Source organism: Tigriopus californicus, chromosome 1 (genome assembly GCF_007210705.1).
Source record: "Tigriopus californicus strain San Diego chromosome 1, Tcal_SD_v2.1, whole genome shotgun sequence".
Classification (NCBI taxonomy): Eukaryota; Metazoa; Arthropoda; class Copepoda; order Harpacticoida; family Harpacticidae; genus Tigriopus; species Tigriopus californicus.
The window spans coordinates 11,124,398-11,139,524 of NC_081440.1; the positions used below are offsets into that span (position 1 = coordinate 11,124,398).

Genomic DNA, 15,127 nt, shown 5'->3' on the forward strand with positions numbered 1-15,127 from the left:
CAGAGGAATACCGCTTCCAAATGTTCGAGCCCGCGAGGCACAAGAAGCGGCACACTCTTTAGCGGGATGATGAATTAAGTCCATGTCATATTACTACTGTGCCACAAGACCCAGGGTGGATGAGGAATACAAAATTTCCTACTCAAGCGTCCTGTCCCCGCTACAAGTCATCCACATTTGCTATTGTTGTGGCCGTGGCACCAAAAGTAAAAAGCCTTGGGACTGACGAGCGGGGAAAGAAAAATATATTCCAATGAATTATCTTATTCTACTCCTACGTTTTAGTCCACGCAACCCCTGGACAACTGGATGGCTGGACACTAAGCCTCTCAGGCTGAGTTCATTGGTTGTCTTTCATAATATTGGGACCGGAGTGGAACTCAAGTGGGACCACTTAACGACGTGAAGATCACTGACGTTCGGTCAGTCCAGAGCTTCAGTGGTCCATGGGAAATGGAGAACGAAAAAGGAAAAAAACAACAGACGTACCAACGACATGTTATGCGAAGACGTGGAAAAGAAAAGACCATCCTTCATCTAATTGAATAATCATGAAGAGCCCACAGGATCTCGGACGGCTTGGCTCTTCCTCTTGTACATAGCAATGTAACGTTGTGGGGCTTCTTCGGCTTCGTGTGCCGGAGAGCTTTTCGTCATCCGTCCCGTCGTTCTCGCCTTCATCTTCCTAAGGAGGCTGGCTCCTGAATTAAAGAGTGGCAAACTCAAAAAACCTTTTAAAGTAATTTTCAATCTCCTTTAGGCTGGTGTTAGATCCACCGCGATAATACCACTACTACTACTACCACCACCCACCACCGTTGCCTTCTCCTTCGCCTTGAAGCCCAGATGATCCCTTTTCGGGAAACATGTCACTTCTCACGCGAGGCGGATTGACACATCCAAGGAGCTCATTCACTCACTCGCTCGCTTGCTGGCTTGCTCGCTCGCTCGATTTCCATGTAGCTGACCATCCAGCTAATAGAGAATAGAAAACCACCTCATGCAAGGCCAAATAGAGCAAGGCCAGATAAAGCAAACTTTGAGGATATTAAAAGGAGAGGCCAACTGCTTGAGATTCTTGGGTATTAAGAGCATAAACGAGGAAGGGAAAGACGAGCCTTCAATTGAAGTGAAATCAGCCCTAGGCTCAGGCTTGTCACCCGGGAACCCTCATTGATCGGTGGCCCTTTCTTGGGTGGGCACTCCTCGTTCTCCCCCTCACATATGTTGATCGTAATCCTGGCAGTGAGTTGATCGATTTGAATCGAACTTGATCACGCATGGATGTGCTCAGTTCGAGATCCATTTCAGAATTTCGATTTCCTGCCCTCGTACCTACTACGTACGTACTAGACACTATGATTGGAGGGGTGACTTTCTTTCGAAGCTCCTTTGTATCAAAGTGGCCTAATTGCATATACCCAAGCAATCAAAGTGGGCCGGGCTTTTTAAGAGATGCATTGGAAGCTGCTTGTTATACCTTGATCGGTTGGATTTCGTTTTGCTTGGAACTTGATTCTTCCAACTCTTCCACGCTCCCTTCTCTGATGGAAAGAGATTGGAGCGAATGCCGATGGAACGAGGAAGACAGCATGAGAGCTGGTTGGCAGGCCAGCGGTAGCCTGGACTTGTCAGTTCGATCTTTTGATAGACATTATAGACAAGGGAAAAATCCCTCTACAAATTCGGCGCATTTAATGTAAATTGAAAGGGAAACCCGAGGAAACCTAGCGGCAAATGCAAATTGAACGAGCCTCTGTGTCTTCCTTCACAGAGCGAGAGAGAGAACGAGAGAAAGAGGGCAGGCAAAAGAGAGAAAGGAACAATGGAACGGAAAGGGACAGAGAAGAGAGAGAAAAAAGCCATTTCCTGCTGAGCGAACTGAATGGTCACTGATTTTCATGGTAAGATTTCAAACATGTCATTTCAGATTTGGAGCGGACAGGAAGGAAATTTCTTTCTCCTCTTTTTCCTCCTCCTACCGACATTTTACCCTTTTTAACCCAGAATTGGGGGATATGCTTCAAGACCGGCTCTACCATTTCACAACGAGAAGGTGTGGTAGAGCTGGCTCAGCACATTTATTTGCCATTTGGGGCGCCTTATCTAGGACCGGGCTCCCAACACTATCCACGTACATGTAGGGTAGTCAAACCTTAGGTGCCCAAAGGTATTAACCAAACCCAACACACGAAGGCTGGAAGCAGACCTGCTCCCAATACTGAACAAATCAAGTCTCCAAATCGAGGTTCCAATAAATATTGGGTACACAATGGAGAGAGATGCTCCTCTTCCTTCTGATCCTATCCTGTCGTACGTACATGAACAGTACTCTTGGGTTCCACGTTGGTGTTGTTGAGGATATATCATTGATAACAAGTCCAGTAGACTCTGCAGTGGTGTTGGAGGGGATTTTCTCTCTCTGTCTCTCTTTCGTTTCCCCATGTGAGCCCACGTATGTTTGCTCACGACTTTTCGAGAACGGATCGGACTCATTAATCTTCTCTACCTGAGTCTGCTGATGACAACAAGGCACCAACGACAGTGAGTGAGACGATGAGGGGAGAAGAAAGCGGAGAACTTTCATTCAGAGAGGAGACCAGAAAACAGATCTGGAGAGGACCTTTTTCCTCCACGGTCATCAGATAGTAGAACAGACCTCTGCCTCAGTATCTCTCCACAGTAGTTGTTGTTGTTGTCATCATCATCATCATCGTGGTCGTTGTCGTCGTTGTCGAGGACGCCGTTGCCACTCACCAATAAATGAGACACCTGCCCAAGCGAGGAGGCCGCTTGAAGGCTCCTGATTGTGAAATGGGAGTGGTGTCAGCAAGTCTTCATCCCAAGTTTTTTGAGCAAACTTGGCAATGGACGCCCCCTTTTCTGGCCCGTGTTGGGGCCAGATCTGATGGGAATGTCATACAGTTGATATGAAAAGAGCAACCAAGAGACCCAACTTCGTTGGTTCACCTTCTCTGCCAGGGTCCTTCTGTCCACAGTTAAAGGATCAGCCACAAAAGGTGGAGAGGGGATGCATATATCCTCGGCCTTTGTACAGGAGACCAAGGATAGAGAGGCACAGAGGAGAAAGACCACGAAGGAGATCCACAGAGCCAATTGTCCAATCCCATTCGGAGGGCTCTTTTACATTTTGAGCAGGGATGGACGACCACGTGCACGAGGGAAAGAGCCCACTCGGTTGTAGTAGTAGTGCTTGGGGTAACCCATAGGATGGAAACGTAGTACAAATAAAAATCTGGGAACGAGTTGGCAAGGTCTAAAGGCATTGTGCATATTGGGTGGACCTCATGTTCAATGAACAAAGGAACAGGAGATGAGAAGCAAAAGAGGTAGAGCAGAACCTACTTCGTGTTGGTCCGTTCTTACACTTTCCATGATCTTGCAGATGGAATAAAAAAAAAAGATTGGCTACCTTCACGCCCAGTCAAGAGGCCGTGAGCCCTAGGATCCATCCACCTTTACAAGGACTAGTTGTACGTAACTAACATGGCTGGGCGAGATGGTTGGTTGTGCCTTATCTCCTTTTCCCTGTGTCCTTCTGCCAGGCTTTTTCTCTCGAGAAACTTTGGCAATAAAAAGCTTTGAAGCAATCCGCCTATGGTCCTATGTTCTTGCTTAGGAATGGGGTCCTACAGCTCAAAGACATAAGAGCGAAAAAGATGGACGGACGGACAGACGGAAGTCCAAAGACATGGGGCATAATCCGGCATTGGGAAACCAAGAAGGTGAGATCAAATGTCGTCCCTAATTTCAAAAGGGAGCTTAGGGTTGGCTGTCTTGCTTACCTTTTTCGTGATGTGAAATGGGATCCGGATGCTGTGGGAACACAACGGCCGTATCGCCGCGTCTCAAATACTCTTGAATCTTGGAAGCTTCATCGACAACACATTTCGCGGATGGAACTACAATTGGGTGGGACGATAGAATGGGCGGATTCTGAGAGGAGGGAAGGGGTAAAAGGGGAAGGGCCGTAATAGGAAGAGGGTCGGGATGGATGGCAATGCAGGAAGAAGAGGAAGAGGAGGAGGAAGGGGAATTGGAGGTAGTGGTTTTGCCACTGGACTTCAAGGCCAACAAGGTCTCTGCTGTCTCCATGATGGAGTCACTGATCACAGAGCTGAGTCGTTCGTTGTGATTGCTCTCGGGGCTCGATGGTGACACCTCAGAGTCCACCCCGGAATCGACCACGGCATCGCCAACTTGACTGGGAGTGGGAGTGCCCATGGTTTCCAATTCAACTGCAACAAAGAGTCAAAGAAAAAGGTCAATTAATTCCATCCCAACTGATCTACTTTTGCGATAGTGTCCCAATTTGCTCTTAAGGAACGCCAGAGAGGGAAGAAGGAAGGGGGAATTACAAATTTGCCGCAACATCCTTCAAGATAACTCTTAATTCCTCGGACAGTATTGTCTCGTGGTCGAACTACTCGTACTACTGCTGTATGTACGTACATGGGATATCCCATGGTTGCTTCTATCCAGCCAACCCAACGCTTCTGCGCTTGTGGTCGTTTTAGAGGGAGGGTCCCAAACAAACCATGTTGTAAATTACAAACCCATCCCAATGCTGCCCTAAAGAGTGAACGCTTAGTCGGTTGTACAATATAAAATGAAGTCAAACATGAAAACACAAGCGACAGCTCTGATCCATGGGCAAAAGGCTTTTATATCGCTTCTTCACCTGAAGTACATGGACCAAACACGAAAGCCAATTGGCAACACATCTCAGTGGCAGTGGTAGGCAGCAGGCAGCAAGTAGAGGCTACTACAAATCCAACTAGAAGTGGTACTACTATCCAGCAAGACCACCACCGACACTTCTACCACCACCCCCACCCCGTCCGCCCAGTCCATTTGATCTTGAAGAGAGGCGTGAAAAAGAGAAGAAATGGGCTCCTATGCAAATTTCAGTGCTGCTAGAATGAGCAGATATAAAGGTGGAGGATGCATACGAGATCGTTAAAGTGTCAAGACGATTTCCTGCCTCCCATTCAAACATCTTTCAGCTGTCAGAGTTAAAGAGCAATCCACCACCGAAAGGAATCAAGTTCAATTAATCTTTTAAAAGCTCTGAGCACACAAGAACCGTCTGGCTGGACCGAGCAGGGTTGACGGACGGACGCACGGAGGGACGAATACTGTCGGTGAAGGCGCTTCATCAGCATTTCACGCTTCCAAGGACTCGGCTGAATACGAGGCTACTATTAGTGCTCGTGGGATGCTCAAGGGATAGAGCCTCTGCTCTAAATATGGTTCCAATTCAAACTGACATCAATCAAACAATCCGCGGTTATTCTGGGATAGGAACTTTTCCTTTTAGTTCAGACTCCGAGGTGATTGCCCCTTTTAGGAGCTTACGTACGCTCACACAGGTCTACTACCCATTGTTTATGCTTATTCTGGAAATGGCAGATGGCATTGTTCAAAAATTGGGCTTCCTTCCTGCCTCCTTTATCTGAATACCCATTGAAAGGCCCCTAATAACAATTGTGACACGACATGGCAATTGTAGTATTAGGAACTCAAGAGCTCAAAGCCCTTTCCAATTGTGATGGGAGAGTTTGGTAAATTGTTGGAATTCAATCATCTATCACAGATTTCCTTTGCACACATTGATTTGCTCAATTGAAGTGGCTGATGTCTCTCCTCGTTCCTGGGTTCGTTGGTTCTTTCGTTCCCTCGTTCGTTCGGTCTTTCATTCTCTGTCTCTTTTTCCACCCTGCGTGGAAGTCAACGATGGAGAGTGAGAGGGAAAATTGAATTCAATTTATGATTTACGGACTACCATCAGGACCTCAATATCAAATGTGATCAGTTAAGTGCGCCGAAGGTTAGATTCAATGGTTTCAACGATCCCCGACGAATGGATGGAAAGAGAAGAAGAATAGGAATGGAAAAGAGAAAAGGAACAAGCGAGTGGAACACCAACCAGCAGGGGAACACGACAAGGAGGAGAACATTCAGAGTCAGAAAATAAGCTCCTTTTCGAGTGTTGTGCGTACAACGACTACGTACGTAGACTACCATGGAAGACTAGAGAGTAGATATGGAAGCTAGTAAATCATGAGCGAGAAGGAACCGGTGGGACTCGTGCGACAACAACGGAAGCGAGACACCCACTGTTTCGGAGGATCCCATTGAAATTCCGTGTTCGAAATACCTTCTCTCCGTTCCTCCTTCTCCTTTCCAGCTAATGATTTATGATCACGTCCAAATCGAGGAGGAGCCTCTCACACTCACTCTGGTTCGTCGAAACCCAGAGCTATCAGCCCGCTTCACGCCCAGCTACCTGGATTGCCATTGGCTCTCTCCCTCGTTTACCTGGTGGTTGGTTCTCCGAGAGCCTCTCTCCACTCTTGGCAGAACGTAGTTGGTAGAACGTACTCGCAGGTTGTTTCTTACTCCGTACCTGAATCCATGGCACCAAAGACCCAAGAGGGGGAGGAGAAAGAGAACGCTCGCCACTGAGCAGCACGAGGAAAGGCAAGCCAACCAGCCAACCAGCCAGCCAGCCAGCCCATTAAGCGATAATAAATGGTCCAATATGCTAATCACCTACAAATGAACAGTTCCCCGCCATCGGGTTCGTTATTGGTGCCGTTACCAGGAGTCTCTCGAATCCCGGACGGAACTTGGATGTTGTTTAGTAGATGCTGTGGAGGCTGAAGTGTTGTATTTGAACTGTTGTGTACCACTCTTCCATCTGGACGGCAACCCAACATGAGCATTGGGCTTTGTCCTCCTCGTCACGGCAAGTAACTTCAGCTCAATGAAAAGGTAATGGATATCGATCCGGAAGCCCAGGACTGAGCAGATCCCGACCCAAGTTAGAAGAGCCTCAATCCCCTCTGAGAAAAACAACAACAACAAACACGCTCACAAAGAGAGACCTCCACAACTCACTGGTGGTAGTGCTGGTGATGGTGGTGGCTGAAACGAATTCCTGTGTCACGATTTTGGGCACTACTAAACTCGCATTTGGTTCTACCTAGTTGCATTTCGTTTACACCAACACGTGAACCCGTAGCTGTGCTTCAGAGTTGGGACAATTACCGGCAATTTGCCTCGGATCCATTTCAAATCAGAGAAGCGAGAGCACACGCATCTATCTCAGGATGGGGACCAACGGAACACGGCAGGGGAAAAGTTGAACGAGACGAAAAAATGATCCAGAAATGATGATGACGATGCCGATTGGCGTGTGCTCCACGGACGTCCATTCGATCGCAAATTTGAATATCATTGCAGGATTCCGCCACGCCATGTCAACTCGTGATGCGGAGATTCATTCGGAATAGATTCGTGTTTTAACCCCAGCCTTATTTTTCCCCTCTCTTTGAGCTTCGTATCTGGATTCCCTCCTCATTTTAGGATAAAGTTACAAATGACCCTGAACACAAGATACGGTGCGAAAAATAATGGTTGATTACGAGACAACGCGACAAATTGTCCGAGCTTCTTGTATTGTGTATGTCTATGTCTATGTGTGTGTGTGTGTATGTTTGTGTGTTTGTATGAGAGAGAGTGAGACGCAGAGAGTGTCCACCCACTTATTACATTGGATACACTTTTGTGGAGAGCGTCGTGGTCGTCGTGGTCGTCTCTCCCCTTGTCTCTTCATCATGACCATCGTCATCATCATTTTCTCTATTTCGTTGTCTCTCTCTCTCTCTGTGAAGCCAGTAACACCAAGTCGAGAGCCAAAGTAGGCCAGTCCGAAGAGAGGCATTCACTTGAGTCGGAGGTTTGGTGGCGGCGGCTTGGCTTGGAGTCGGCTCAGATTACCTCCATTCCCATGATCATCATCAGGACTTGGGAGCTTCAAGGTAATAATAGAACGGTGTTCGACTATAGTGACATGTTCCAGTAGGAGCTGGAGTTCAAACGGATGGGCGGACGGATAGATAGATGGACGGATGGATGGATGGCGGCCATCTTAAGCTCATCATTAAGGATTTGGGGGACCCAGGGTGGTATCCGAAGAGCCATTCAAGAGAAGGCTAAGATCCGTTGGAAGCGATGATCCTTGAGCATTCAGGTGAGGGCCTTTGTTCTCGGTTGTCAAGGGCGTTTCGCTCCCAGCCATCCAACTAATATGAGTCCTGCCACGAATTTGCATAATCGCGCCATATTAACGGTCATTCAAATTTCGGCACCACCGTTTCAAACCCACAGTTCAGGCTTCGTTTCGGGAGGGGAGGCTTTTTCAAAAAGGGCTTATTCCATGTATCTAGCTAGAATTGGTCAGCAATAAAGAAGCTTTTCAATCTGCAACGACAAAGTACTCGTACGTTCCTAACGATGAAAATGGAACATGACACATCGAGAAAAGAATTGGACAGACTCGCATGGAAGACCATACTTGTCTTCATCCAATGTGATGTCGTCATAGCATTTACGGAAGATGTGCCGGCCAGGAATCCTGGCAATGTTCTCATTTCAAATAACGGCGAGATTGAGCGAGCACAGCGCGCTCTTAAGTCACGCACTCTCTCCACTCATCAACATACTACCTTTACTCGATCGAGTCTAACCGATCTTTCAATCACCTGTCCATTCGACCAGCATTAATACACATCAATATCCAAAAACTTATACCCTTTTGAAAAACATTTTGTTGGCCGTATATATCGATGGCGTCGAGTGTGTTCGAACGGAAACTGCTTGAGGATTAGTTGAGCACCACCCAGCCACCCAACCTACTTTGTGCGTGCATGGTAAGATTACACCCTTGCCGCCGATGGATGTCAAAGACGAACTTTTGGGGTCAATGTGGGAGAACCGGCGAAAGTTACAACACCCCCTCCTCACTTCCAGAATAATGAGGTCATCAATAGACGGAATTTGAAATCCTGTCCAGTCTTCGTTTATGGAGCCAAGGAACTGGCTCGTGGCCCTGCGTCTTGGTCATTAATCGTTATCATGTCCCGAAAAGTTTGGGCAGCAAATCAAGTTGTTCTTTAATTAACGGAGGTCTTAGGTAGCGGCTCTTTATTAATCTGCTTGGGCAAGCATGGGCGCTGAACACTTGTCGTGATGGGGGCAACTTTATGAAGCAAACTTTTCTTTTTTCGCATCTTTCTCCGTTTCTCTCAAGTCTCGAAACGAGCGAACGTGGAAGCTGGAGAATGAAGGCTGTGAAAGAAGAAGTAGAGGAGAAGTAGAAGGAAGAGAGGACAGAGGCCACCGTGAAGAAACTTTATACCTCGTAAATCAAAGCAAGCATTTTAACCTCTTCCCGAGATACTTCTCTTGTTCAGGACAAACTGGTACAATCACAAACCAACTTGGAACTTGAGCAAGAAAAAGCATTGGTCTTTTCGCTCTTACGTGCCTGCGTGCGTGTGTGGGAATATGGCACCAAGGCCATGGAACCACGCGCTCAACTGGAAGAAGAACATCAGCCATCTTCAAACCGACCCACTTGACTCGGGGTGGTGACATAAATTGTTGCCAAATAGACCGACCCTATCGCAATAATTGGGTTTTGGCGCTCTCTGCCTCTTCGCCGACTATAGTTCACATATATATACTGTATATATACGTATACGGCAGTATTTGCTCATCCATTGGCTGTGGTTGTTGACGTAGGTTTCTGGATGTGGAACGAATTCATATTTCACAAACACACTTTAGGAGCTTCCTGTCAATTTCCTTCGTTTTTCAGATGATGTGGAAAACGTCATGATGTTCTCTAATTCATACTTATTACCAATATGCAAACGCTTCACAGCTTTTGGGCCAAGACGAGCGAAGGGCATGCCCAACACAAGAGTTTTTCTCTCGCTCTTTCATTCTGCGACTTGTCTTATTTATGTGAGAATCCGTGGCTAGATCACGGAATCACCGCCGAATGGGATGTTAAATTAGCTCCCCAGGGAGAAATGAAATGAAAACAGAATGAAATTGAGACATATGCTGAAATCTCTCCCTCTCATACATACGTAGCATGTACACAGTGTTTCTCTCACTCTCGACTGTGCCATCCTGATCTCAAGCCAAAGCCATATTTCAAGAATCATGGCAAAGTGATAACACGTTAGCTAATCCGAAAACGAAAATATTTTATGTACGTAGTATGCGTACAGTAAATGCGTGTGAGCGGGAGTGATAACGTTGACAGAGAGCTGTTCCTCCTGACTGAGGTGAGAAACAGCGACTCAATGAGCTTCCTCGACCCATCCAAGTCGTTCGTTTCTTCTCCATATGCCTGAAGCATTAGACAATTTGGGAGATGTTCTCATGTTGCACACCTTTGTTCGACTGCTGGCTCCGCGAGCTACTTTGAGTCTCCTAACACAGTTGAACAATGTGAAATGGGGACAAAATCTGGCGGGGCACAACCTGTCTTCAACGTGGCTCAGGATTTCGAACGGCCAACTCGAACGAAAAGAATTATGGCACATATCTTTCCAAGAAACCTGAGCCTAATGGGCGGAGCCACTTGATTGGAGGTGCAGCCTCACCGCCCAAAAAGAGGAAATAGGGGATTACCGTTTCCTTCTACCGTTCAGAATGGATGCCTTGGCGTAGGTAAAATGAGGGTTTTGGTCTGCATGAAGACCCGTCATTGTTCCGAGTGTTTCTCGATGTCCAAGCAATACAGAGTGCGTACAATACCAAGCGGATAGTCCGGAGTCGCTTCTTTTTGTTCTTCTGATTATGATTGAGATGGAATGTATCAATCATCACAATTAGAGTAGAAAGGAGCCAATTGGTCGGGCAGCCCTGCTGTCTTTCACCAGCTTCGCCAACAGTAAAAGTCAGGGAAGGGAATAAAAAAAAAAACCACTCATAATTTCCAGAAAGCCACTTGCCATGTACGGTACAGCAGAAAAAACCACTCATAATTTCCAGAAAGCCACTTGCCACGATCTTCGTCTTCTTCTTAGTCGTCGTCGTCGTCCTTCTCTCTCTACGGTGAGTGGATATATTGGCCATCCTATCTTTCTTTCTTTTGCTCGCTCTTTAGTCCAATCTTCGCAATCATTCCATCCAGCTTTGATAGAAACCAGACTCGCCCGGGAAAAAACAGCTCAAGTTCCTCGTAGCTAATGGACACCTCGATTCCCGGTTTGAATTCTCGACTCTCTTTTTGTTTTAGCAGCATCTCAAAGGTTTGTTCCTTGATGACAAGGAAGCACATCTTTGGATACATCCAAGCAAAACCAAAGTTGGGCACTGAAGACCCCTAATAGTTGTTAGTGATCAGAGCGTGACCGTTCTTGATCTTAGAAATTGCAGGGGTTCTGGTCCATCTCAATCATTTTCAGGAACCACATTCGACTCTGGACTATCGTAGTGAATGAAGTGTTCATAAATAAATGCTCTCTGGTAAGCTCTATGTATTGTGCCCTGCCCACAATATTGTAGATCGGTAAAGAGTGGTGGGATGGCAGGGAAGTGGAGCACTTACTCACTGAGACTCGGAGAGGATCGAGGATGAGTAATAAAAACTTGTTCCTTGAAGCAGAAACAATATGGATCATGGGACCGAGTCGAGTTGTTCGAAGGGAACAAGAGGCTTTTCCCGCTCCTTTGAGGGGGGTTGTACGGACTCGTAGGAGAAGTGAAGTAGTCTTAGTCAAAAGTGGGGGAGGGTAATTATCTCGGCAGACACCCATAAATAACTTGCGGTGAGGCCAGGCAAATGACAATTATGATTATTTCCTAGGAGGCTGGCGACACATCACCAGCCACTCTAGAGTACACTTAGAGGATGGACCTTTCAAGATCGTCAACCAAGTAATGGAATGGTATTATTTGGCCAGATGACTTTCTTTTGTAATTGCTTGTTTGGTGTTGGATAGCCCTCCCAGGGAAACACAATGCCTCGGAATGAACCTGCGAGTTGAACAGACGATTTTTGCATGGACCAAAAACATTCATTGTTTCCGTTTTCCTATTCGACGTCAGAATAATAAACGTCCTCAAGACAGTCGACAGGCAGCGAATAATTGACGTGAGGATTTCATGCCCATTGAGAAGGTGAGATCCTGGGTGATGCTCTTAAGTAACTGGGCGAGCAGTTTCCTTCGAAAAACGGGTGTGACGTGAGGTCAAACAATATGGACAAAACCGAGGAGGGGAAATTTCTGAAACATCACGTTCAAGCCGCATTGAGTAGAAGTAGTCGTGGCTATTGCAGATTCACATGTACGCACAGCGCACAACGCACAGCACAATACGCGCTGTATATTACCGTGCATCAGTAAAAGTCTTTGAGTAGCCATTGGATTGCATGCCTTGTTATTCCATTCTCAACATGAGACTTTGGGTACGAATTAGGCCAGGAGAAATCGTTCTTGCATTTTCCTTTAATATTTCCGGTTTCCTATTTTGTTATAAATTTAGCCTGTACATTGATGATCAGCATCATGTGAGTTAGCTTGGAACCAAATCGACAATATACGTAATACATTATGTAGAATATGGAATGTACATTATACCCAGTACAACTTTTTCGGTGCGAGTTCGGGCTTGTCGATCGGAGGTGATATTTTTCTGCCTCGTTGTTCAGTTTCTCTTCTTTTCGGCTTCAAAAGAAACAAAGTGACCTGAGATAGCTGTGAAAGCTACCTGTCTTAGTATAAGAATGCTTCGTTAGTCTCCTCCTACGACTAAGTTGAGCGGCAAATGTTTTCATTTTTTCTCAACCTTCCCGTCAACTGGACTCAGGATTGTGTGGACAAAAAAGATGTGTCTTAACCTGCTTTTGTTGAGCAAATTCAACAACAATGATCTATGCCCATACATCGGCACAGGGGCCAATTTAAAACCATCTCTCTTTTTCCCGTCTCAAGTTTCCTCATTAGTCCGTCTTAACTCCGTTAAAAACCAATCTCTCGCTAAAGTTTCACAGGTCCTCCAGCCTTTTTACGCCCTCTCTCTCTCTCTCTGTCTTGTTGTTCTCAGAAGGCCTTTGGCTAGTTTTAGGGAGGTCGGGCGAAAAAGATAACCCCCTGAACTGCCACCTCTGGTTGAGCTGAATGAAACAGACTCGAGGTTGAAACGAGATCGTTTTCTTGCTTTTGAGTGAGTGAGTGAGTGACGACTCGGGTGGTGTGCGAGTGGGTCTACGCACATACCCGATGTAAAAGCGGCTTTTGTTGTTCCATGTTCCACGCTTGAAGTGTTCCTTGACATGTGATGACCGGTGGCAGTTTGAGGATGGCCTCTGGCCAGGTACTAGTTAGTTAGTGAGCTCTGACGGACCGAGTTCACAGGAGCAGGAGGAACAGGAGGAGGAACAGCCACAACAAGCAAGGTGAAATCCCACACAATTTTCAGCCACAGGAGCAATAATTAGGGCGAAAAAAAGATCCATTTTGTACCCTCCTTGAAGGATGAAAGATGAAGGAGAATGAGAGTCATTTGACAACTTTAGCGGGCGTCAGTGGCGGTCGGGAAAATCCTGTTGCCCGTCACGAGTTCCGTACGTTGGCTGCGACCTATTTCCCATGCACAATGGTTCCAGATCTGGTTGGTGAATGGATATGAGGCCGGGTCATTGGGGCCTATTGGATATCGATGGCAATCTTTTCCATGTTCAAAGAGCAGATTTACGATTAGAAATGCTCCTGGCCGTCTTTGTCCTCGTGCTTTTCAGCAGGAGCAATCTTGGAGTCGGCGGCAGCTTGGTATGAAATCCAATAGGAACTCAAATATGGAATGGAATGTCTCGAGGGATGAAATGGCAGTTTTCTCGATGCGATTTAATTTAAGAGACCTCGTGAAAAGGGATCGTGTTTCGAAGGAGAACGAAGAGAAAACTTTTTCTCCCACTCCTCTAAGAAAGCCATCGGCCAACTCTCATTCCCTGTCCCCACACTCTGTGTCTCCCCGATCATTTGGAGAATTGCATTTCACGTTTGAGGTAGACCTTCACAAACCTGTCATAACAACTTAATTGACAGTACCTAGTCGAGTGAGTTGAGAACAGGTAAGAAGAGGACGAAAAGACGAACGGTCGGACGGGCTGCAGCAGAAGAACCCCGTGGAATCCAATGTCAAGCTAGAGATCTTGAAATATTGACATCCTCAAATGACAGGAGAATGCGTTTTCAAATCATATGTGAATGGGATTCACCTGACCTCGTGCAACCCGAATTGTGAGAGAGTTGTGTGGGTTACGTTCCAAATGGACGGGACTGTTCCAGGCTTAATCTACTTATTGCTTCTGGCTTCTCAGGCGAGCAATTGACCTGACGAGCCACAGCATTCAGAGGCAATAACGGTCAGGTATGAATATGTAATTTGTATTATCCCGTTCTTTAGGGAGTCGAATGATTGGGATTGAGAGGGGAAAAAGGGGTCCTCCAAGACCTACATTCATACATCTCTTCGATTGTTGTTTCGTGCGTTGGTTGGTTGGTTCGTTTCTGGGTCCAAAGGGGGTGATGGATCGCTCAGAGGGCTCGAGTCAATCACCTTCAGAGTTTAAGGTTTCTCTCTCAATTACCTCTTGACTTTTCTCCACAGAGAAGCATAGACCTCTGACTTTGCAGGACTTGAAATGTATTATTAGCAGCATTTGTTGCATACAGGGCGTCATTCGATTCTCATTCGGTCATACGATTATCAAAATCGAACATGAGCTTTGGCTCGTACGTATGATCAACAAGAATTAATTTGTTCTGGATTCCAGAAAAGAAGTCTACCGTTTAAAAGGTTGGTGAAGGATTATTCTCCTCCCAAACCCCAAGCAAATATTTGGCGATCATCTCAGGACGAAAGGCGGAAGTCGAGCTCGTCAGGAACTCCCGACTGTTTTGGGGAACAGCTCCTTTTATTGCCTTGGACCATTTTCAGGCTCAACTCCAAAGTGGCCTGTTGTTCCATGTTCCCTACCTGCTCTGGCACAAAACTGTACGAGCATAAAGCGATGAAGTTGTTAATGTTGAGAGACGATCGTTATCTTTTACTCTCCCGCTTTTGCCATGACGACTTGTACAAGATGAGAGGAAAAATGGACTCGAAACATGAAAGAAAAATGCTCCTCAAAAATGCATCATCACGAGCTTCCCCATCTTCGCCTTCAAGTTGTTCCTCATGATCTGTAGTCATTTCGCACGGATGGATCGATCCAAGGTAGAGGAACTGCAAT

General features: G+C 46.4%; 1 protein-coding gene across 2 annotated transcripts in view; it reads right to left on the reverse strand.

Annotated features, from left to right (window-relative positions):
- Positions 1–15,127, reverse strand: part of LOC131888936 (zinc finger E-box-binding homeobox protein zag-1-like) — a 50,492-nt gene that overhangs the window by 19,894 nt on the left and 15,471 nt on the right. For both annotated transcript variants that reach the window (XM_059237897.1, XM_059237906.1), the window contains exon 2: positions 3,807–4,259. In XM_059237897.1, the coding sequence (XP_059093880.1) occupies positions 3,807–4,259 (453 nt within the window). The remainder of the gene's footprint in view (positions 1–3,806; positions 4,260–15,127) is intronic.